Here is a 15,166-nt window from a genome sequence, read left to right as displayed (position 1 = left end):
TCATCAGTGCACCAACATTTTGAAGAAAAAGCTTTAAAGCTTTAAGCTATCAACTGAAATGATATTTTCCAGGAAGTCAAGTGCAATGAATGGAAACTTATCCTGTTGATTACCACTTCCTGTACCTTTCCAACGTTAGTGCATATGTGTGGGTATTTAAAAGTTCTGCAGGTGCAAGCATCACCAAACTCAGTAGCACAAGATATTTGATTGCAGGTTTTTTAAGACGTCAGGAACCAGACAAATACGATGGGGATCTCAGTGCATTTCACATTGCTGTTTTTGTGGTTGACACAAGGTAAAGTTAATTTGTCATTGTATTGTTTATCTATTCATTAATGCTCTCAAAATGCGCTTCATTTGTTGTAAAATAGAAGCTTGTCATGTAAAGTAGCTGAAATTATACTCTCTCTCTGCAGATTTTGTGAGCTGTGTTAATATGAAGACTCCCACTGAATTCTTAGCAGTGGTGTTGGGAGACAATCTCACATTAAACTGCACCTACAACTGCTCCACTGGATTTGTTCGTGGCTGCTGGAGCGGAGCATCAGATAATTCGCGCTGTCTGGGGATATTAAGCAAAAGCAGCTTTTGCACAATATCGCTCCATCTGTCAAATGTGTCTGCCGAAGATCTCGATAAGAGCTACACTTGCTACACGCAAGACACAGAAGACCCTCAACTTCAACAAAAAACAGAGCGTGTTGTTTTACTGCAACTTGGAGGTAGATCATATTATTATATGGAAATAAATAGGATTGATCTACTATATAAGACAGAGACGAGTAAACAAATGTTAGAATAACAGAAGTAGATTCAATTTCAGTGTTTTTGCCTTTTTTTTTCAGTTCAAACAAGTATCCCACACTGGACAGTTACCCCAAAGACAGACACTAAAAATGGTGAGGCACTTTTAGGTTTAAAAAATTACAATATTTAATTTCAGATATTTACAATACTTTTATACCTTGTTCTATATTTATCAGCATCGCTTCCTGCTAAACCAAAAGATTCAAAAGGAGGTGAGATAGCACAAGTTAATTTACATCGATAATCTATGATTGGCTGTGTCTCTTGTATAATTATGTGCAGGAGTAAAAGCTGTCTTTTTATTAAATACAGCCCAAATTAACAGTTTTTTTTCCAATGTAAACAGGAGAATTTACAGGAATGAAGGTTTTGGTAACATTTACCATTGTTGTCGCCCTGATGCTGGCAGCACTGGCTGCTTACCTGTGTGTAAAGCAGATCAGACAGAGCTGGAATGATAAAGGTGATTCAAAAATAAGATAATAATGCAGTAGGATAATTTAGATTTAAATGTATATAATTTTCTATCTCTGTTGTGTTAACAATTTCACACATTGCAGGAGAGCCTGTTGTGTCCAGGTCAGGGTGAGTACAATTTACAAATTACTGTTTGTGTAAACATGTATCTAATAACATTAAAGAAATCTATGATTCTTTGTTAGTTATTTCCTTATCCATTACTCTTTCAGCTCACCACTACCACTCCGCACTGTCTTCTCACCAGTGATGGGTAAACAGTTTAAAATATTAAATGTACGAATGTTAGCCTTCAAAAGCAGCCTCGTTATTCTTACCTGTCATATTCCCCAAGGGTGCATGTCTACACAAAATGAAAGAGTGACTTTGAGAATTCCAACACCAGGTAAATCAATTCTGGATGAGTAACAGCACAACACTAATCTAAGTGACACATCATCACTGTTTACAATGCAAAGACTGAAACCTGTGATATACTGAATAATTTCTTTGGCGCAGATGATGAGAGCGACACTGAAGTTCCATATGCTGACATAATGATCACTGTCCGAGGCGTCAGTACGCCAGAGCTCACTCAGGTTGGCTTCTTGACTCCTGGAGATCAGAAAGAGGTGAGGGACACCACTTCAGCATAAACCGGTTTATCACGTTTGAATCACAAATTCAAAAGACAGCTTACTGTCTCCATTCTGCTTTGAGCGTGTCATTGCAACCTTAGATCATAATTATGAATCTAAAGCTGGTAAATGCCTGCAACTGATTGCTGTTGGTGTGTAAGGAGGCCCAACTGTACTGTAAAATGCATTGAGTGGTCGGCAGGAATAGAAAAGCGCTACATAATTTGCCATTTACAATGACCCAGATTATATCATTTTAAATGAAAGAGCCATTACTTTATAGCCAAACTCACAGCATAGGTGAACATGGGAGCTATGTAATGTACATATAGAGCATAAGTCATTTTAGGGTTGCAAAACAAGAAGGATATAAAGTTGTCTGTTCATTTGTTTTGATGTCCATGTTTGTACGATCAGATGCATTTCATAATAGTTTTGTGTAAATTGCCACAATGTCAGTTACCTGTTTATTCATTTAAGTTAAATATATCACATATGTTTAACTGAACTTTGGAACAACTCTCTTTACAGGGAGAAGATCCATTAATATGGATTCGAAAATAATCACAATGTTTCTTAAACTGTTTAAATAAACCTCAGCATATACTTCATGAAGACATGATTCACTGCAGAGGTATTGAATAGATTGTGTCATTTACTCCACTTTTGAAACAAACTTTACTCATTTTCGTAAACTGTTGCCTTCCTCTTTGCAAACTGCAAGGTTAAACTGCAACTCAAGCACAAAATACGTTTTGAAATGATTAGCATCTTACCATCTGTCTCTTACTGTCTCTGGTGATGTCATGAGAGAGCATAATGAGAGAACATCTCATGAGTTTCTGCTTGTTTTGCATCAGTGGTGGGGAGGTGAACCAGGGTCTCACCTGCAGGCCTCCCGATCAGCTGACAGGCTGCACGTGCTCCTGCCCAGGGAGGTCAGCCGCCAGATGAGCTCCAGCTCCGAGTATGCAGTCATCACATATGCTTGAGCAGAAATACACGTTAATAAACTGATCTTGTGTTAATAATAATGGTATTCTGTGTGTACTTATTACTCTGTGTGTTGTGTTTAACTGTACCTGCAATCACAATATCAATGATAATATTAAACACTCTATTTGTATAGCATTTATCTCAATAAGGGAAGTGCCACACAAAATTCATGGCAAAAAATGAATGAACTGAAATAAAAGGTATTAGATTAATCAATTTAAGCGCAGAATCATAACATCTTAAAGTCGAGATTAGTTCCCACATTATGTCGAATAAATGTTTTGCGTTTGATCAAATTTGTGCCTTGTCAGTGACCGTAGTTGGAGTCGTTGCCTAGCAACATCTGTCAACCAGACGCCTACTACTAGCTTTAGCAGTTCAATGTAAAGGTGGACACGAGTTATTTCAGGTAACAGGTATAAATAAGTTGTTTTGTCACGTTGTATAAATCTTATTTAATATATATCCAAGCAGTTTACGTTGTGTATGGTGACTTTAAACTATAAACGTCAAGTTATCGGTATATTCTTTACCAGCTAACGCTAGCCGCTCGCTTCTTCTTCTTCTTCTTCTTCTTCTTCTACGCTGCATGTCGGGAAGAAAGTAAACAAACCAGCGAGGACAAACTTCTCCGGCCTGTTTATCGCTAAAATGTCAGTTCCCTTCTCCAACACCCATCTGCGGGTCCCTCGAGGATTTGGTTCGATCCTGGAAGGACTAGCCAGAGAAATCTTACGAGACCAGCCTGAAGACATCTCCAAATATGCTGCACAGTACTTCGAAGCTCTCCTCGAACAAAGAGACGGTAACTCCACTTCAGTATGGAAGCCCATGTCTGCCGGTGAAAGAAAAAATAAATAATGCTGTGTCAAATTAGGAGAGTAAAATTCAACAGTCATATATATATATATGAGATTGTAAATTGAAATTATGAGATAATAAATCATAATTGTGAAATTGAAATTCGAAATTATGACATACTAAGCCTTTACTTTGAGTTCCTGAGGCCTTATTTTGAGTTGGCAAGTCATTATTTAGAGAAAGTCTTTCATCACGTTGACTGACAGGATTTTATTAACATGGCAGAACTGTGCTGCAATAAGATGCTGTCAAATATATATTTTCTTCTTTTTTTTTGAAGAGAGTGGGATGGATCCAGCTGAGTGGGCTGCTAAACTGGAGGACAGATTTTACAACAACCATGCGTTCAAGGCTACTGAGGTATAAAATCAACCTACTGTACATACACCTACTTTGCTCAACATAAACTCTCCTGTCTTTTTAAGTGTATCTCTCTTTACCAGCACACGTTTCTTTTATTTCCACCCTAACAGGCACGTCCTGAGAAAGAGCCTGCACCAGAGATCACAAGTCCAAGTGAGTCTCACCTCATGTGCTATCATCAGCCAGGAGGAGCAACAGGAGAGGGAGAACATGAGGGAAAGAATAGCGACAAGTAGAGATGAATACATTTTATTTTATGGACCCTTGTTGGGAATTGCTCCAAATTTCACACATTCATAAATATCAGTATTCTAAGCATGCTATCAAAATCCATGAATTGTTCTCGGAGAAATTAATGATAATGCTGAAAAAAGCCCCCCTCTCGCAATGTTAAAGAAAGAGAAAAAAATATCTTGGATCTTCCCCTGATCCAGATCCACATCAAAATTTAACAGATTCTTCCCTGACCCATATTGCATCCTCCCACCAAGTATTGTGGTAATGCATCCAGTTGTTTGCATAATCGTGCTTATAAACCTACAAACCATCTGACACACAAATGGAAAGGGCTGAAAAAAGGGCAAATACTGATACTTGTGTGGTCCAATCTCATGCTTCAATGTTTTCATTGTAAGAATCCATGTTAAAGTATCTAAAGAGGACTACATTGTGTAATAGAGGCCCAGAACTAGCATGGTATGTCAGCTCAGCATCTGAAGCGCTGTAAGGTTTGCAGTGTCAGGAGTGAGAGGAGAGAGCAGGACCGGTCAACAAGAGACAGCAGCTACCTGCACAGTGACAGGTTCCAGATGAGGGTCACAAAGGCAACAGAGATTACATCGCATGGTTTTTAAAAAAGCATTACCTTCACCTTCATTCAAATGTTCCCCATGTCACACTGAGCGTTTCTCACCTAAAGTCTTTCATTTTGATTGGTGCTTTTTAGAAGAGTCCAAAACTGCAATTGAATCAAGTCATTCAGCAGAAGCCCCGGAACTATCTACCACACAAACTAATGTCTCTGAAAAGGTCGATGTAACTGAAACCAAAGAAGAACAACATGATGTTGCAGAGAATTATAGTACTTCAATGGAAAGGGGGCTTTCAGAAGGAGAATCAATCAACAGCCCCGCTACTGCAGATGAAAAGAGTGGGATGAAGGAAGACAAAGACCCAACACTTCATGCACTTGATAAAGATGTCAGGGCAGCTAATGAAAAAGATATCGGCTCTGCTTCAGACCAAGATGTACCTCAGTCTGCATCCGCTGACATGTTATCATTCAGTGGGCTTTTTAACGTAAATGTATGTGCTCAGGAGTTAGGGGTGACAGAAGATAATGTGGGTGATAAACAAGAAGCTGCTGTTGTAGAGAAGGAGATTGAAGACTCAGAAGAAGAGGAAAATACTGAAGGAGAAGAACCAGTCGAGATCTATCCGCATTCTGGACTTGCTGATATGGACATTTGTGCAACAGAGCTCAGAGGAACAGACGAAAGAGCCACTTCTGAAAATGATACACTCAGCGATGAAGAGGAAAGCTTTAAACCTCAGCCAGAGGAAACACTTGCACAATCATCACTGTCTCAGTTTGGGACCCCTGAGGATAATCAACAAGAAGCAGAAGATCAGGCAGAAAAAACAAAGGAGGAGGAGGACACAGAGACTAAAGCTTCCTTTGGGGAAACACATGAAAGTTTAGCTCATATTGAGGGTGTTTTAGATAGTGATACTGTACCAAAGGAGGATTCATTGGTTGAGATTAGCTTTGAAGATGTTCCAGAGGCTCAGCAAATTACTGAGGCTGAGGAGAAACAGCCAGAGGAAGAGGGTTCAGTAGAGGTGTTACAAAATGAGATATTAGAAATGCAACAGGGAGAGGAGCCCAAGGAGGTTACTGCAGTGTCAACAGACCAAAATATATCTGGTCCACAACACCGAGATGAACCTGAGACAGGCGGAGCTGAAAAGGAATTGAACTCTGAAGGGGAGGAAATGGAAAGTCAGTTCAATGTATCTGATATAATGCAGGAAGAGGTGGCCACAAATGACTCTGATTTAAATGACAGTGATAAGGGAGAACGTAAATTAAACAGCAGCCCATCTGTTCAGCCCAACACCGAAACAGACGAAAGGAACACAGACGATGAAACAGATCATACAACTGGCGATAACGAGAAGATAAGAGAAAGGACATTTCTCCAGAGTGAGGTTTCTGAGAAAGAGACAAAGTCAAGTGATGCTGACTTTAAAAAAGAGGAGACAACAGACACGGTTGTAGGAAACAAACAGGACAGAAATACAGAAGGTTATTTTGAGGTGGAGGATGGAGACATTAATGATGATGGTGCAGAAAACCATTCATCACAAGTAAAACCGAATACAGCAACAGCTGAGATGGAAGGAGAGAGTGAGACTTTCAAAACAAGTGCACAACATCTATCGGACGAGCATCAGGGAATGCATGTAGAGTCATGGCCTGAGCATACAGGGGGAGAAAAAGAGGCCACATTAGACGAAGGAGAAAAAGTTCCAGAAGAAGAAGAAAGTGGTGCAATGTGTGAAGAGGAGAGCATCAACATCACTCATATTGCAGATGGGACAGATGCTGATCAGCAAGGAGAAGAAATACTACTCGCATCTGAAACAGACACACAAGAGACAGAGGAGAAGAAGAGTACTGACAAGGTAAAGTTTGATATATTATTTATATATTGAATATGATCCACTTTCTTCAGCAGTCAGAGTGTAAAAGTTCCTACAGTTGTCATACAGAGTTGTCTGAGCCAGGCTACAGTCTGTTCTGTTCCCATTCTTGTCTCCAGTAGCCTGTATAAATAAACCCTTCAAGGACAAGTCAACAATGCCCCTCACATTTTTTCTTTCTCCTCTGGGTTCTCAGGGGTAGGTGACTGAAAATATCTCCAAAATAGTTCACCCTGTGGATGACGTGTGGCAGTTGCTCTGACAAACTTTGAACATCATCAAGAGGGCTGTAATCTAAATCATCTGAACTGAGCTGTGCAGAAACTGTAGTTTCGGCCTCAAACTTCAGCATAATCTGCATTTTTGCTCACAATGCTGTATGAGGCCTTTACTCCGCTGCACACTCATAAAACTGTAATACATTGGCTTTGTTACTACCAGATTCACTCCCCTCTTGGGAGCCACCACGGCCTCCACAGATTGAAACTCAATGCAGTAGCTTGTCATCATAAAAAACAGACTGAACGATTTGTCTTGCGAATCAGGCCTTCAACATTTTTTTTTACTGCTGCCACAGTTAGCTCCGTCTGATTTGTCTGGACCAACAGAGCTCCAAACACTCACAGGGAGGGAGTGTAGGAAGGGGTACTGAGAATGTTACCATGGTAACCCCTCACCATCCTGCTCTCTTAGTGTCATCATGAAATTAATGATGCTGATAGTTGCTAGGCACCATCTGTATCAGTAATGCACCTTTAATCGCAGTTTCTAACTGACTCATTAAACAGTAAAAGAGCATATTTCTAAATGCAGTGGTCTTATGTGTACTCTTGCTTAGTGGAAGAATTTATTTCAGCTGGAACACAATTGTGCAGTATGTAGGCCATCTACTCTCACAGTGACCTAGCTTCAGTATCTCAGAAGCCTCTCCAGGTCTTTTTTATTTTAACTTTTACACCTTTAACTCATAAGTGGTGGCTGTGGCTGAGGGGGTAGAGTGGTCGTCCTCTAAACAGACGGTCGGTGGCTCTCATCCCAGCTCATGATGAAGCGTCCTTAGGCAAGATGCTGAACCCCAAAATTGGCACCCTTCATAAATGTTGAATGCATTGTAAGTCGCTTTTGATAAAAGCGTCAGCTAAGTGACATGTAATGTGTGCGCACTATGATCCTCCTCTAATCGTTTAAGGTGGATACATGTGTTTTATACACCAGTGATTAGGATAATATGTGCAGACAACTGTGATTTGATTTCAGTAAATTCAATTACACTGAGTTTATCACTCCTACAAATAACCAAAGTGAATTGATTGATAAAGGGTGTCAGCGTACTGAAATAAGGCCTGAGGATAACTCAGCATATTGTTTGAGTGATTAGCAAAACCAGTGGGAGAGCGTTTAATGTCAGAGAAATAAGTCAGATAAATGGATACTTTCTGTTCCTCTCCCTCTCCGTCTTGTCTCTGAGGCTGGCAGAGGAGTGTGGGCGGCCATACCAGCTGGGATCAGAGGGATGGAGAGGGCTGCGCGCTCGCTCTGCCTCTAATAAATTTATAACACCTCCTAGTGTAAAGCAGTCCAAGATGCTTACACTTCTTTATTTTCACACTATTAGATGATTTTGAAAGTCAGCAATTATTCTTTCATGACCATCTGGCTTTTGCATAGTATTTCTATGTTGGTCATCTGTTTACATGAGTTTATTATTGTAACACTGCAACTTGTTTTTATGAGGCTCACTCCATGCGGTTGTCACTTTGCATTTTCCTTATTGGTACCCAGACTAAATAATTCTCTCTTTTTCACTTGTTTCAAAAGTGTTAAACTTTAAATCAGTGAAACAGTCTCATATTCTGAATATTTCTATGACTCCTCATTTTGACGGTTGCTAGTCTGGTAAATGTCTGTAACAGTAATGTGAACACAGTAGGTCAGCAACCTTAATGAGACTGAAAAGATGGAACACATGCTGTCATGTTTGTAGGAGGTCTCTCTCTCCTTCCCTCCCTCCCTCTTTCTCCCGTCCTCTCTCTGTGACTGTAGGTCTCTCTCTCCCTCTCTCCCTCTCTCTCACTCTGTGTGCGTGAGCGGGTGTTCCTGAACATACAGGGATTGTTAGTAAAAGCCAGTGAGGCATCTGTATTATACTGGAGACTCGTTCAAAGACTGCTTTGCTGGTTCCACGCAGAAATTGAGCTCACAACTTATACTAGGTCAGCTCACCTGAGAAACATGGACTGTCATAATGTAAGTAAAAGTTTCAGATTAACTTTTTTAAAGAGATTTTCATTTTTATTTACTTTTTAGTAACTAATAGTTTTTACTAGTGTTTGGTACCCTGCCATGTGTTGATGTGGTGTCGCTTCACGAGAGTTAATGTTGGCAATTTGTGTGCTTATGAATCTTAAATATATATTTCTTTACAGAGAAGGGACAATGTAAAGCCATATTTTCTAAAGGCTTTTAAGCTTTTTTTCATCGTAATTTGTTAATATTACCTGAGAATATTTGAAATCAATTCATGTATGAAGACCCCGAGGCAATAACAACAAAAAGCCCCCTGAGATAGTGTGTAGCTGGCAGAATCCTGCATCTCTGCTGCTGCCGGATTGTGGCTGTTTAGTGAGCAGTCAGACACAGAGGCTAATGAATACTGGCTGAACAGGTGGGTGGTCACACTCCTACACTGGAGGGGTTTCACTGGAGACATGCAGCACTGCCTCACCGAGGTAGGGGGATGGTAGTGGGCTTGTTTTGCCAGCTGCCTTTGTGTGAAATGCCAATCTCGGGGTGTAGCGGATCCATTTTTGCCACACAATCTGAATTCATGTTTACATAACTCCTCGACAGCCTCTGTGCTTTTTCCTCTGCCACTTTATGACAAGCCAGTATTTCTCTCCGTGCCCTCCCTCTCCACGTTTCCTTTGGGACAGTGGATGCTGCACTTTCAGTCTCTGGAGGAGCTGCTGTTGACCGCATTTGCATTTCATCCTTTTCAGCAAAAAGTTAACAACAGACCATGGTAATTCATCACAAAACAGTCTGTCTCAGACATGTTTTCTCCAGCAGTGTATTTATAGATTTTATGACAACAAGAGAAAAGAGAGAGGAATTAAGTTATCGCTGTTAAATGTCAGTCATTGGCCTCAGGAGGGAGCACCCACTTAAGTCATGTAATGCACATGACAACAATCACATTTCTTGCTGTCAAAAAGACAATGTTGTAGCATATATGCTTTACAAAAGAAGTTCACGATCTGTTAAGGATGAGAGTGTTGAAGGGATAAAACACTCTTTAATATGCTGTCCTATTTTGAATAACCAATACACTGTTGCCCTTCTCTACAGGAGGAGTGCAGTCGGCCCCAGGAGGAGGAGGACATCATGGACATCCCCCTGGATGACCCAGAGGCCAACAGGGCTGCCGCCAAGATCCAGGCTGGCTTCCGGGGCCACATGACCCGCAAGAAGATGAAGCCCGAGGACAAAGCGGAAGGGGAGGAGGTGAGCAGCACTGGGGATGTGCTCAACAGCAGCCGGGGGGACACAGGTCAGTGGTGTAGGACGAGGGATAAGACCAGGTCACATAATGCCATCAAAGATGGGTAGTGACTTTAAGCATGGTAGGAGATGCTCCCATCAGGAGGTGTAGCCACAGGCGGTGACATAAGGTAAGTGATGGAGAGCATAAGTTGCATATTTGACCATTAACAGACTCTTGTGAGTAGAAGCAGTTTTGCTGTTTAGATTTAAATTCTCCATGTTGTTGGCAGAGCATGCGTCTTCTTTGATTTTAACAATTTCCCATTTTAAGACGAGAGTGGGGCAAATCTTTTCTTTGTGTCGTACACTGGAGCAGGATGCAGGCACACAACCTGATTTACCGTTTTACACACAAGTGAGAAGCCCATTTAAAAGCCATACACAATTAAACACACGATTAGAGCCCATAATGGTTAAGATCACATGTGATTAATGCAACACATAACCGAGTGACTCATTTAATTTCCCCATGAGGACTCAAGCAACAGATGATTGAATCTTTCAATTAATTCTTCTTTTACAGGGGTATTTTAATGAATCTTCTTCTAGATAGTCGAGTCATCAGAGGGAAAACATGTTCACGAGTGGTTGGTTTAGATTGTAAAGGTCAAGTTACATTGTCACAACATTGAGGATTTGATTAGTCCTAAAGTGTTTTTGCTGTTGCCTCCTTGTAATGTTGATTATTTCAAAACAAGCAAAGGTTGCATTTAGATTTGTTTTTACGCTGATGCAAACCAAAACCTTTCCAAGAGATTTCTGCGGACAAAAATACCATAAAATTAACATTTCCATCAGATAGCCACTCAAATCGTTTTTTTTTTTTTTAAATCTACCTGAACCACCAAGAACATGTAAACTGGAGAAGGCATTAAGATACCCAGATCTCGAAATGTCACACTTCCTTGTAAGACAGCAGCTTTTTCATTGGGGATGTGGCTGAGACAAGGAATCTATGTCAATGATTCTCCCTAACCCATTTGCTGGCCGCCCTGCATGCTTTTGTGGAAGTATTTATAGCTCCAGGTGCTTTAGGTGCAGTATACTTATGCTTCCGAGGGTTGAGCAGAATTAATGGGCCTGTCGAACTGGCATCGAGCATCTATAGTAGCTCCCATTGGGGTAGACCCCCTTTTCACAATAAGCTGTGTGTTTTTGATCTCATCAGTTATGTTAAAAGTTTTAATTCAGTACTTTAAATCTTAGAAAGTAAATTCTACTTCAATATAATTGTTATTGTAGAAAGATTCCTTGGAAATGACTCATCTGTAAGTAGCTGCTCAATATTGAGTTTTAGTGAAATGAAAAGATCCGCCCACATGTAAGTTTCAACCTTGACAAGCGTACACAGGCTCTGCTGTGATTAACGTCTTGCCTGTTTCTCTCTTTTTAGCGACAGGAGGATCGGGGGCAGTAGAGAGCGACGACACATCTGTGCCAGAGCAGTGACCCCCATGTCCTGACCTGGATGAAGAGAAAGAGGGGGAGGGGTGCGAGGTAGCGAGAGATGGCTGGCGATGGCGTCAGCTGACTGGTCTGGCTTTCAGACACACCTTTTTATCCCAGGAGTCGTTTTCTTTTTCAACACCAATTATCATTAGAAAAATGAACAGTTTTGAGGGTGTGTTCTGTGAATTTTCGTGAACTTTAACACTCCTTCTCTGCTTCTCCAGCAGCCTCATCAGTACGAATCTCTTTGACCCAGAATTTGCAACTCACTGCATGTACTTGTGAAACTTCTGGTAGTGTGCTAGTTTTTAGATGATGATCTGTGAACGTGAAAATGAATGTCCTCTAAATGCTAAACAGGGCTTATTTTGCAAGGATCAGTTCATACCATCTGTGTATAAACCTTGTATGCATCATCAGCATTAGACTTTGCGTAACTCTGTGGCTTAAATTATTTCCTATTTTGCATTGTTTTCTGGTGTGCTTGTATCTCGAACATGATTTATTATTTGACATGCTTACAAAAATTATTAAAACCTCCAAAATATCAAAAGGGAGTAGCTATGTATGTTCTATTTATTATTGCAATTCCCTTGATTCTCATTTCGATCACAAGAACGATCTCTTTTAAACCGTTTTCTATAAATCTGATCTTCCACAACAGCATGCAGTTATTACACTTTTTTCCAGATGCATCTAGTACAGCTTTACTTTTATGAGACACTGGTTCAATATGCTCTATTGTTGTGTTGCTGGGTTTGACTTGTTTGAATTGTGTAAAAAAAAAAAAGATCCCGTTGTTTGCAGAGCGTTCATGCTTTAAATCTAAATGCATAGTACCTTGCTGCACTTTGCTGTAGAGTCATAACATTACACAAATAAATCCACCTTAAATATATGGTGACATGTCTCTTTTAAACTTCATCAGTCCAAGTGAAGGAGTTTTGTCAGGGATGATAAGGACGTTTGTTTCGAAAAGATTATTTAATGTTGAGTGTTTTTTTTGTAAAACACCACAACAACAAAAACTTCTCATTCATTATGTTTCTTTTGTTACTGCAATATAAGAAGGTTGCTGATTCGAAAGAGCGGATTTCCATGACGCTGAAACATTCATCACCTAAAAACTCTGTATTTCTAATATTTACAGATCATTTAAATTGTTTAATAAATAGTTGAATAAGGCAATTTAAATAGTTATATTGCTGGTGATTTTAGAGCCCATATGTATTAATCCATAAAATGTATCAGGTGCATAGTCGTGAAAACACCACAGGGTAATTTGCTTGCACTCGTCAGATGTTTTGTAATACATGTCCTACCTTCACTGCAATAAGGCTGTTTATATCACAAAGGAACAACACTGGGCTTGCTTCATTTGCCCAGGCAGTCTTGTTCACTTTATGAGAAACAGGCTAGAGCATCTTCAGTCTCCCAATGTTCCCACTCAGCCCGCCCACGCACATCTGAGCCATACAGCACACGGCACACACTCAAACTGCACATGCATTTTCACACAGGAAGAACACAGCCCCGACTTTGGTATGCAGATCTCACCAAAGTCATTCATTGTCATACTCGTACGCAAACACAAACACACACACACACACACAGACAGATTCTTGGTTGTGTCACCAGCTGTAGGTACCATCATGGGTCCTGCTCTCAGCAGTTTTGCAGAGCACTTCCTTCTCAGGCTGACATGCCTCCTCCGCTTCACTCTCAAACATCCTCTATGGGTTTTTCACATGGACTTATTCTCTCTTTTCTCCTACTCAGTCCCAGAGGTGACATGGCCACATTCTCCTGTCTCTTTAATGACTGTGGGTGAACAATCAATATTCTGCACACCTCCAAATATAGCACAACACCCACTTGGTGGTTCCCACTGGATTCTGAGAGTGAGGGAAAAGACATATTTTTGCCTGAAAGTCGTGTTTGTGTCTTTATAGATCCTCGTGTGAGTCATGTGAGGGAAGTTTGTGAAACACAGGCCAGCCTGAAACCTGCCAATGAATAATAGTGCTGTCCCTACCTCTTACAACTTGTTAAGCTTAAGTGGACTATTTCAGGAGTAGATCATATGAAAAATCTGCTTGGCTGGTTTTGTTCTCTGTCTCAGACAGCTTGTCAGTGAGAGAAGATCTCTGTACTCTCCTGGGTGATAATTAGAGATGAAGAAGCCAGGACAAGCAGCAGGGGGCGCAAGCTTCACTGTTGTAATGAATGGGGCCTTGCCATCTAAAAAGAGATGATGTTTTTTTTATGCACTTAGCGATAATGAGAGGATATACATGAGTGGGCTTCATTCCCATGGCTGCATAAACAGCACCTGATCTGTAAAATAGTGGAATCCAGGATGTGAGCGTCCTGATGTCTGCGTCACACAGGATGGCATCAATCTCATCGAGGCCTAAATGTGACAATGGTTTCTGTCATAACACATGCACACAAATCTACTGGGACACACAATCACAGCGTCTGTGTCCCGTCTCTCTCCTTTACTCTTTTGACTGCAAAGTGTCCCCCTTGATTTAGAGCGCGTTCGAAGATGAGAGGAAGAGGGAGGCGCTGCTTTTAGCGAGGGCAGAGGTGGAGGGGAGAGGTTTTAGCTTTGATGGCTGACTACACAGCAGCCCGAGCCCTGGGAGAGAGAGTGATGTCAAAACAGCCGCTGGTTCCCACAGTCCTGACGCTTTCTGTCAGCCGTGCGTCCTCCTCTGCACGAAGCTTCCCTTTGTGGTCAGACAAAATCCTGCAGAAGCTCAAGAGAAGGCTGCTCCGACTCATCGGAACATGCAAACAGGCCTTAATCCTCAATGTTAAATCGGCGTCACAAGAAGGGTAAATGGCTCTAAAGCAATGCAATCTTTTTAAAGATCACCTGATGTTTTCCTTTTATTTTCTCTTTGATTGTTGTGATGCATTCCACTGTTTTTTTCACCTGCTTAAATGACAGGGAAAAAAGATAAGGTTGTATTATAGGTCACGATTTTAATGTCAAAACATGATCAGCACTGTTGATGTCAGCCTCTTCTTCAGTATCACCTCCTTCAGTTCCCTATACCATCGTGTAGCTCCTACACCACCTAGAGGACAAAACAGGTACAAGTTATTCTTATCTCCTCTTATGTGTTTTGCCTTTTTTATCATGCAGCTCTCAGACAGGAACAGTCACATGAATCGTGCACCTGAGACATAATGTTGGAACAAAGTGCTTGTGTGTGTGTGTGTGGGGGGGGGGGGGGGGGGGGGGGGGGGTCCTTAAGTCCTGAGAAAGAGAATGTGACAAAAGTGGGCCAGAGAAAGGGGAAGTGAGTTGTTTTTCAAGCTCAGACATTTCA

At 41.0% G+C, this 15,166-nt stretch overlaps 2 protein-coding genes and 1 long non-coding RNA gene across 9 annotated transcripts; 2 read left to right on the top strand and 1 right to left on the bottom strand.

Annotated features, from left to right (window-relative positions):
• Positions 1-114: 114 nt before the first annotated feature.
• Positions 115-2,938, top strand: LOC138412018 (uncharacterized). Of its 2 annotated transcripts, XM_069534352.1 has the most exons (10): positions 115-298; positions 420-725; positions 849-902; positions 987-1,022; positions 1,157-1,273; positions 1,371-1,395; positions 1,500-1,540; positions 1,622-1,672; positions 1,786-1,898; positions 2,765-2,938. In XM_069534352.1, exons 1-10 carry the CDS (start codon positions 250-252, stop codon positions 2,894-2,896), a joined length of 924 nt encoding a protein of 307 aa, XP_069390453.1. In that variant the 5' UTR covers positions 115-249; the 3' UTR covers positions 2,897-2,938. The 2 variants fall into 2 exon arrangements, with proteins under 2 accessions (XP_069390453.1, XP_069390452.1); XM_069534351.1 differs by having other exon boundaries at positions 139-298; positions 1,500-1,672.
• LOC138412019 (uncharacterized) lies at positions 1,753-3,546 on the bottom strand. The gene is made up of 3 exons (XR_011244533.1): positions 3,434-3,546; positions 2,792-2,891; positions 1,753-1,881 (listed from the first exon to the last, which is right to left on the bottom strand). It is a non-coding gene; the product is annotated as an uncharacterized lncRNA (long non-coding RNA).
• nrgnb (neurogranin (protein kinase C substrate, RC3) b) lies at positions 3,210-12,720 on the top strand. Of its 6 annotated transcripts, none has more exons than XM_020087918.2 (7): positions 3,210-3,309; positions 3,501-3,705; positions 4,042-4,121; positions 4,235-4,277; positions 5,071-6,812; positions 10,179-10,380; positions 11,767-12,720. In XM_020087918.2, the coding sequence occupies exons 2-7, from the start codon at positions 3,552-3,554 to the stop codon at positions 11,820-11,822; spliced, it is 2,277 nt and encodes a 758-aa protein (XP_019943477.2). In that variant the 5' UTR covers positions 3,210-3,309; positions 3,501-3,551; the 3' UTR covers positions 11,823-12,720. The 6 variants fall into 6 exon arrangements, with proteins under 6 accessions (XP_019943477.2, XP_019943479.2, XP_069390450.1 ...); XM_020087920.2 differs by having other exon boundaries at positions 3,212-3,309; positions 10,179-10,334; XM_069534349.1 differs by having other exon boundaries at positions 3,243-3,309; positions 3,505-3,705.
• The last annotated feature ends 2,446 nt before the right edge of the window (positions 12,721-15,166 follow it).

This window comes from Paralichthys olivaceus, chromosome 11 (assembly GCF_024713975.1).
Source record: "Paralichthys olivaceus isolate ysfri-2021 chromosome 11, ASM2471397v2, whole genome shotgun sequence".
Taxonomy (NCBI): Eukaryota; Metazoa; Chordata; class Actinopteri; order Pleuronectiformes; family Paralichthyidae; genus Paralichthys; species Paralichthys olivaceus.
This window is presented reverse-complemented; position numbering and strand designations above follow the sequence as displayed.